The 9,621-nt window shown below is 42.4% G+C and overlaps 1 protein-coding gene across 1 annotated transcript in view; it reads right to left on the bottom strand.

The window, feature by feature from the left end:
* Nucleotides 1-646: 646 nt before the first annotated feature.
* MED13L (mediator complex subunit 13 like) overlaps nt 647-9,621 on the bottom strand; it is a 234,029-nt gene continuing 225,054 nt past the window's right edge. The window contains 4 exon segments of the mRNA XM_023761997.1: nt 647-3,440; nt 4,428-4,540; nt 6,406-6,567; nt 9,163-9,311. Coding sequence (XP_023617765.1) covers nt 3,308-3,440; nt 4,428-4,540; nt 6,406-6,567; nt 9,163-9,311 — 557 coding nt within the window. The 3' untranslated portion in view covers nt 647-3,307.

Here is a 9,621-nt window from a genome sequence, read left to right as displayed (position 1 = left end):
TGTCCTTAGATTCAGAACAATATTCATCTAAATAGATGGAGGCAGACCAACAGCAGCGTCTTTTGACTTATTCTGACTGTAAGCGCTCCCAAGTCCTGGGCCCCCCGAGAGCAGGTGGCTTTTCCTACTCAACGGACTCGCAGAGAGAATGCAGCGGGCTCTCCCGCGGTGTGGTGTGGTCGACAGCACGGGACTGTCACCAGTCTGTGAACCGGGGAACATGACAGGGAGATGTGTCTGTTATTTCTAAGGAACAGCAAAGAGAAACTGGCTGGGGCTGCCGAGAGAAAGGTAGAATTACGGACTTGTAGTTTGTTCTAGGATTGACCACAAGCCTAGAGTTGAGACACTATTAAATGTGACCTCCAAACAGCTGAAGAACTAAACACCAGGCTCCTATTCAATGGTGTGTGTGTGTGTGTGCAAGGGCGCGCGCTCGCTCTAAAACTTCTGGGAGTGAACTTGCACCTTGGGGTATGAGAACACCGTTTGGGAACAGCGCTGAGTGGGGTAATGGGGGCGGTACACATGTATGTCCCTGGCTCCTCGTGAGGACTGTCCAATCTGTAACACAGACACCTTTTGGGTAGGTGTCGATCGTCTTTATTTCAAAGGGAGGATGGGAGGGGAAAAAAGCCACTCAAAGTCTCAGTAATTCAATAATTTATTCCTCTAAAAAAGTGTGTAAAAGTATATAGCTCTCATTCACAAGGTATATATGAATGACATTTAAAATGGAGGCCTTTTAGTATTGTTTCTTTTATCAAAGTCTTTTAGTGTACTGTACCAGCGCTATACTGCAGGGTTTTTTTTAAATGAACTTCACATATTTTTGTATTCTTTCAAATTGTCTGCTATATATAAAAGAAGCTCACTGCAAAATGCTTGAAGGAAAAAAGGAAACAAAAAAATTCAGAACTTCCCAGAAATGTACAGCTTTTACATTTAAAAAAGGCTCTGAGATATACATACAGGCATGCTGGACCCCCTCCCGCCCGAGTCCCCTCTTTAGTTCAAACCATGGTAAGAGTTCTGATTTCTGCAGGATTGCCAAAATTAAAAATTAAAAAAAAAATAAAATAACTTCTCACTCTGTAGCAAATCCAGGGCTTGTACATTTCAGATTAATTCAGTAAAAAACTCACAAGTAAAATAATGCATATTTAAGGGAAATATTATACAGACTTTCACACAGAAGTACATAATAAGATTTTTTAAAATCTATTGCCATTCATTTATTTTTGCACAAAAACGTATAAATATGTCACCAGCTTTTCTTAACTTAAAAAACTTAAATAAAAGACACCAGATGAAATCTACCCTTTGCTGCCTTTTTTTTTTTTAATTTTTGTAGGGTTTTTTTGTTTTTTGTGTTTTTTTTCTTTTTCTTTTTTTGCTTAGAATTGGGTTTCTAGGGAAGAAAAGCCCCTGCATTAAAAACAGCCCATTAAAAAAAAAAAAATTCAAAGTTCTGATGAATTCTGGAAAAAAAAGCAACCCCAAAGTGGTAAAAGATTACAAATATCTACTTTACAATTTGTCTTCTCACCAAGATAATTTTATACAAGTTTACAATCTTCATCATCTTATGCTCTTCAAAAGGCCTTGAGAATTTTTCCTTTCTGATTAAGAAAAAATAGCACTGCAATATTTTTAAAGTCAATTTTACACTGTACACATTAGATACAAATGGTTTTGATATATCAGATTTTTTTAAACCTATACATTGCGAAAGTCAAACCCCCCCTCAATTGGTGGAACAGAGAACAAAATTATCCATTTACAAGTTATTTCTCTGCTTTCACATTCCCACCACACCACTTTTTTAATATAATGTTTTAAACGTTAGATTATTTCAAGAAAAATACTTTTACAAAATCCTATTGTTATTACATTTTCCTTTCTGTTAACACCCAGGACATGGCAGTCTCTTGGAAGAACGTTCGTAGTTTGCACGGTTCTCTGCACAGACGACTAGCGCCCAGGCCTGGCGAGAGCACCTCGCGGGCCAGCCCCACACCGCCCTCTGACAACACACCGCCAGCGAGGGCTGAAACGGAATCTGAAAGACAACCCTCTCGGGCCTGGAATGAGGAGTCATAAAATACTTCAATTAGCCACTAATGCTTTAAAAAGGCATTTTTTAAAAAAAAGTCCCACCATGAAGGCTCAACTTCAAGTACTAATTTAATGGTTAAGTTGTAATATTTCTTTGAAATAATATTACTATGGTCCAGAAAAAATTCACCATATTTGTAACTGATTTTCTGAGCAAACACTTTCGATTGTAATATGTACATGAGTCCCCTTTGATCTAATGAGGAGAGACCTGGCTTCCAATAAGAATTCACTAGAAAATATATCTCCATGGTGACTATATAAAACTAAGGAAGGTGCGTGCCTCCATGGCTCTAGGTTGGGCTTGACTGCCTTCTGTATAAAATGTTATCCTTCATGGAACGCTGGCCACTTTAACAAGGAATGGGCAGAATGCTTACCCAATTTGTTCTTAGCAAAACCTGCTGCTGGATGGTTAGAAATATATTACTTTTTAGGCCTATCTCCCCAATTTGTTTTCACTCCTTTTCTGGTTCTTAGGACAGAGGTATGTAGTCAAAGAATCCTACAGTGGGTCTGAGTTGGGTTTCAGCTACTGTACCTGGTCCTCGCAAATTAAAAAAAAAAAAATTAAAAGTCACAAAAACCCTATGACAAAACAATTTAAAATAAATAAACAAAATGAAGATGTCTCCAGACTTTTGTATCTACACACAGGTATGAAGTTAGCCAAAGCACTCACGCCCCTCGCGATGGGCGCACTGGGAGAGAAGCCCACGGTGAAATCATGTACTTGAGCTGGTTCTCATTTTGAAAAAGTCCTAGAATATGGAGTTCAGGTAACCCACAGGCCATACACCAATAACTAGAGGATTTCATCCAAAGGGCTAAACTACCCTTAGTTTAGACAGAGACTGAAAACACAGACTCTTGTGTGCAAAAGGATACCGTCTCTTCTGTTTCCCTCCTAAAAACCAACACCAGCCGAAACTTCCCAAGAGCCAGGGGTCCGGGGTGCCCACGCCACACCCTGGCTGGAGTCACTGCTGTGGACGTTTCCGGGTCCATGAGGAAGTGTCTGTGAGTCACTCTGTAAGGAGCACTGCAGAGACAAGACGTGCCTGCGGAGGAGTCACAGTGCAGGCTGCGCAGTGGTCTCGGGAAGAGGGCGGGCACCTGCAGAGGGCAGCAGGCTCCGTGACTGAGGCTGCAGGAGAAGGAACTGAGCCAGAGGACAAGTGCTTTTCCATTAGAGTATATTCATGATGGCGTTGTACAACTGAGTGAGCACCACGAAGTGGACGGGAAGGCAGGAGGTGCGGTCCTGGGTGGCCGGATTGCACGTGAGCCAGGACAGGGCGTTGTACTGCTCCAAAACAAACCTGCGGAGAGAAGACTCAGGTCAGGGCACGGGCATGGCAGGTGAGGTGATCGCAAATTCTAACATCCAGGTGTTGTACAAAGAGGCCTAATATCCTCCTGAACTTGCCCCAGGCTCTCTACTGTGTTCCTGCCTTTCATGGCCCCTCTTCCTTCTCGACCTGCCAGTCTCAGAGGGCAGCCACTGGCCACACAGGAACTCACATATGCTGTAAGTATACTAGTAAAACGGGCCCTGCTTTGCAAAGACTTAGCATTTAAAAAACATGTAAAATAGCTCCTGAATATTTTATACTGATTCCTGCTGAAATATTTTGGATATATTCGATGTTAATCCTGATATATTTTTTATATAATTGATGAATTTGCCACTAGGGTTAACCTCACTAATTTTTTTTTATTATGTAATGTGGCTACTAGAAAAGTTTTCATTACATATGTGGCCCACGAGGCCAGGGAAGCCAAAATCATAATGAGCCGGTTCTTGCTGAACTGTAATTCCCAAATCATTTAAGAATCTGAAAACCTTAGAAAAAGCTTGTATATTTTCTCAACATACATGAAGACTACTTATGGCCTCTTAAAATGCAAGAAACTTTGTACACACTTCTGGGAGGTACTCCCAACTATGTGGTTTTTGTAATTAACTGCATTTATAAAATTGATATGAGAGGTTAAAGATGTTTGCTGTAAGTTCCAGACTGCCTTCTAACTACCTGCCCTGACTGCGACCTAGCTTTATCACCATGCAGTGCCTCCCCTATGCAGGAAGCAAGGCAGCTGCACGTGCAGGTCACTGTCCTATTTACCAAGCCCACCGCCCTGTCCATCCTGCGTCCGCAGGGGCCTGGCTCCAGCTGGCACCGTGCTCCCCTGCACAAGGCGGCATCTCTTCCACAAACACCGCACTTCAGTGAAAGCCCAGGAAAATCAAGAGCAAAGGAAATAACTCCCAACGGTGCTGCCGTGCTGCCTGGGTCTGCACCCACCTCAGAACATCAGATGTGGTTTTGGAGTCGAGAGGATGTGGAACCCACTGAGAGGTCCGGGTCGGGAGAAGTTCGTCCGTCTGTGCTACAGAGATGTGGTGATGCAGTGACGCCTGCAGAGGAACAGAGTCAGTGACCTTCCTGGTCTGGCTGGCCACGGCCAGAGAAAGGGCCGGGCCGGGCCTGCCAGAAGCAGGCGCTCTGAGGGTCCTTGGAAGCCAGGGCACCTATGAGCCTGTGAATTTTAAGCTGCTCAGTAACCCCAATGTGACCCCACATAACTCCATACCCTAAAGTTGAAAATAAAAGCTGGCACTGCCGATGATTACATCATGTGTCCCTTCAGGTCTTACTCTATTGCCCCACTTGAATACAAGTGGTCACTGGATTCAGGAGGTGCCAGCACACTCCATCCACTATAAAATCCCCTGTCAATTTTTAACTTAATGGTTTAGCATAGTCTTATTTATTAAATAGCTAAGAAATATAATATGTAAAGGAGAGGCAACAAAGTTGCTGAAATCTTTCTCTTTATTTTTCAATTTTTAGGTTAATGAATTGCTGCTCTGGCAGCTTCAATAGGTGACTGATAACTGTTTTTGCTTTTCAGCACAATTATGAACCCATGGTCTTATTTCATCTATTGCTACCATCATTCTCTTCGATGACCAAATGGTACCATCCTTGGGCAATGGAAACCCTCCACCGGGTCCTTTGATAGGACTCTAATAATCTTAGGTAACTTCCTTGCTTTTAAGGATGACAAGATGCCTCAGGTTCAACTTGAATAATTCTTACTTCAGGTCTGGAATCAGTCACCTCTTCAAAGAATTCTGGTTCTTTTGAATGATAAATGGTATTTAGGAACTACAATCATGGCAAAAGAGGTGTTTATTACTACTAAATTGTCATTGCTCCTAAGCCTTTTTAGTAGACAGAGTTGAAATATGTATATATATTTTTAGAGAGGAAACAATAAATGTAGGGTCATACTGACAATTCTAATTCAAAAATAAAGATTACATGAACTTTCATATAACTTCTTTGATTTCATAATAATATGTTAAAGTCATTAGGAAAAGAAAATTCCTTTAATTATTTTTGGTTTTAACGTTCCAGATGTGTGTGTGTGTCTTATACATTACTGCACAGTAATCTATACTCCACAGATAATTACATAAAAATACTTCTCATTTTGTTATGGACAACTAGTATTCCACTACTATAGTTTATTCAACCAGCCCCTACTGGTGGATATTTCAGCTGTTTCTAATCTTTCACACATGTCATTTTTTGTTTTTGCCAAAGTTTCTTTTGAATAGATTTCTAGAGTTGGGACTGCAGCATCTAAAGAGAAATGTGTAGGTTGTAGAATCTGGCTTCTCCCACAGCCCTGCAACAGAGTTCTGTTGTCAAACCTTTGGGTTTTTGCCAGCCTGTGGGTGAGAAATGGTGTTCTTTCCAGTTTCCTTCATCCAAACTGGAAGTGGGATTTCTTTTGTATTTAACCTTTAATTTGGATTAAAAGTTTCCAAGAAATACACAGGAAGGAGCAAGTGTAAACGTGGAGTTTTCTAGCCAACGCCTGCCCTACTCTGATGAGTGCTGACAGCCCGTGGCAGGGAAGGACAGCGAGCTGCCACCTCCACCCAGGCCACCTGCACTGACAGCAGGGCCATGGGAACCGGGGGAAAGACCATCCACAGAACCCGTGTCCATCCTAGAGGTACCCTGAGGGCTCCACCAAGTCCCCTCCTTGGGTTAACGTAATCCATTTCTTTGAGACATGGTTTTGGGTTCATCTCCTAAATCCACCTCTCCACTTATAACTGTAATTAAAATAACCTCAGAGTGTAAGCAGATGTGAGAGAACCAGGGAACAGAATAAGACCATGGTGACAGAAATTTCTAACCAAACAGCAAAAGTTACTCATCCTCCCCCCTCCCCCCAAAACTTCAAATATGATACCAAACCAACCTTTAGGAAGAGGGGACACTGGTTCTGAGCCTGGGGACACGATGACCAAAACCACTGGGGGAGATTCTCAGCTTTGGCAGTTGATACGAAATACCCCAGGGCCAGCGGCTGCTGCTTCAGCTCCTCCGGAGCCTCTCGAGAAAGAAGGCGCTCGCCCTGGCTCTACAGAACAAGTGCCCAGCATGATCAGCGTTTGTTACCCAATCACACGATTTTAGAAATCAACTTAAAAACACACTGAGATGTAATTGACATAAAAACATTATATGAGCTTCAGGTGAACAATGTAATAATTCATATTTGGATATTTATATCTATTGCAAAGTGATCACACAATAAGTGGTTGACACAGTTACAAAACAGTTTCCTTGTGATAAGAAGGCTTCAGATCTACTTTCTTAGCAACTTTCAAATATGTGACACTATTATTACCTATAGTCACCATGCTGTACTTATGTCCTGTGACTGATTTGTTTTATAACTGGAAGTTTGTACCGTTGACCACCGTCACCCACTTTTTATCAAGTCACCCTGCACACTGTGGTGAGCAATCCACTTTCTGGCAGCATCTCACCCCAAAATGCCAGGTAACCGAGAAAGGTCAGTAGGGGAGGCACTGTCTCTGCTGCACACGGATATCGGAGGGAAAGTACTGCTCTGGCAGAAGGTACCAGGGAAACCAATGACCTCAGTCAATTAAGTGCGAATTTATTTTCTTTGGTTTCTTGTCTGCAGAATGTAGCTTGTTGCGTGGCATTATTAGGTATCAAACAAAAAATGCAGAGAGTGAATCTCTGACAGCTAAAGGCATCTCTGCACTCATGTGCCAGCAGCCAACCCCAAATGCACAGCGCACCTGGCTGTGTGCTGTCCATGACACTGTCAGGACCACAGCCCTTCCCCGCTGCCTGCAGGGTGGGCACTCCCGACTGACCTGCCAGCAATGTGAGCTGCTCCTGCAGAAGCTGCGTGAACGCCAGCAAGCCGTTCCTCCCTCACAGGCTCTTGTAAGAGACTCCTGTGCATTTCTGAAATGGGCATTTCCTCACCTCTGATTCTTTTAGCTAGCTTCAAGAGTTAAAAATACTAGTATAGTTTTCATGTAAGCAGTAACAAGTAATCTGTTTTCATGAGCCTTCTGTTTCAAGGGGGGGAAAATCCTCAACTACTAAACCAAGTTGTATTAGATCTGAGATGGCTAAAAGATAAAAACTTACTACAACCTTGAACAAATTCTTTCTCCTGTTGTAATGTCTTCACTGGATATCAAAGAATGTTAATGGCTCAGAAAAAGGAAATGCTAAAAACCTCTCAGGGGTCACCTGGCTATAGGTGCTCTGGATTGAGAAAGGCCACCTGACTAGCTAGCTTCAAACCAGTGCAGTTTAAACTGTGGCATTCAATGAAAGCCTTTAGGGTTGGGGGCTCCAACAAAGAGAGGAAATATAGCACATCTCTGTGTCTTATAAAATTAACATCACAATTCAATCACCAACTCTAATGAAGACACTGAATACGATCATTAGTGGAGGCAGTAGTAGTATTTCCATTTCACAGATAAGGTAACTAAGGCTGAGAGGGGGAACGCTTGTCCAGGGCCACGGAGCTAGTCAGCCACACAGCTGTAACTCAGAGCGATATTTATCCACATCCAGGGCATGCATTCTTAGCTGATGATATGCTATTTGCCTCTAGAATTCACAGTAATCCTAAATTTAAAACTATCCAGTGTAAAAATTTGTGTTCCTATCACAAAAATCTCCAGGAAACTAATTGTTATCAACTGGAAAATGGTTTTTTGGGGAAATAAAGACATTTAGAATCTCTCCTTCCAGAAGGAGGAGGTGGGGACAGGCAGTATCATGAGGGCAGTCACTGAGTGGACCTTCCCTGGTTTCACTGCTGTGACTAAAGTTTCAAATCTTCTTTCTCTGGTTAAACTCAGGGCTGGCAATAAAAGTCCCACCTGACAGAAGCCGAAGTCCTCTAAGTACACCTTTGTGTCTAAATGAGTTGAGCAGGGTTGCTTATATTTGTCCAGTTTGATACATTAGACATAGCAGTTCTTCTGTGTCTTAACCCCTCAGTCTCTTAATATTTTAAGTAAAAGTACAACAAAGTGATAAGGCATGAATCCCCAAGCATTTAAACAAAGCATGAGCAATGGCCGAGCCTTTGACTCTACAGTTGATATCCCTATGACATTTAAAGATGAAACTACTTGTAAGCTCCGGTTTTTTCCTTGATACTCTAGCATCAACCTGAACACTTCTCCAAAGTCAGCCTCCTGTGGCTTTCCTGTGAGCTGGCTGCAGAGGAGATGGGGACCACATGCCATGAGGCACCATGGCACGGAACACAACCGGCAGGCTCCTTTCAGAATAATCACCCATCAAGGATGTGTCCTTCAGTTAACACAGTTACTTTGCTTTTAAATTAGTAGGACTGTCGACCTGGCCTCTGGAAAATCACTCTCTGGGCAAAAATTAAAAAATAACCGGGAAGCAGCAAGTTACCCAAACTAACTTTTGCTAAGAAAACAGTGATTGCACACAACCCTTCCAGCATTAATAAGACTATTCTTCTGAAAAAACATATTTATCAGGAATAATATACTTCCCCACACTTATTTTTCTTGTTCCAAGGACCCAGACCAACGAGAAGAAAGATGCACAGAGTAAAAAGATGGCCCCGCCTCTGGACTGTTTTGCTGAAGACTGAGATGGTTTCGCACAGCCCCCTTCACACCATCCTTACCCGGCTGTGCTGGAAGTGAGAGCCCACTCCGATTCCAGAAGGAGAGCCGGGGGAAGGGACCGGGGAGGAGTTGGGGGAGGGGAGGTTCCCAGTCATTAATATGCCAATGTCATTGTCCATATCATCTGGGAATGGAAGGTCAAACATGTCTAGAGGGAAGGAAGGGAGAAAAAAACACACAAAAATTTAAAAAATTATCCACATACCCAACTTAACCAATACACTCTTTTTGGGGAGCTATGATTATTACAGGCAGGTGCTGTTAACAAATTAGTAAGATTTAATGTGTGCGTACTGAGTGCAAGGTGCTGCAAATTATTCTTTCACTTTGCACCCTCTCCAGAGATATCCTAATGTGAAGTATTAACAGAATGAAGAAGTAAAGAACATAAAATAAAACTCCACATTCTGTATAGACTCCAAAGGTACATAAAAAGATGGCAAAACAACTAAAGAAGC

This window comes from Myotis lucifugus, unplaced genomic scaffold (genome assembly GCF_000147115.1).
Source record: "Myotis lucifugus unplaced genomic scaffold, Myoluc2.0 scaffold_226, whole genome shotgun sequence".
NCBI classification, from domain to species: Eukaryota; Metazoa; Chordata; class Mammalia; order Chiroptera; family Vespertilionidae; genus Myotis; species Myotis lucifugus.
The sequence above is the reverse complement of the archived record's forward strand: the minus strand, read 5'-3'. Positions and strand labels throughout refer to the sequence as shown.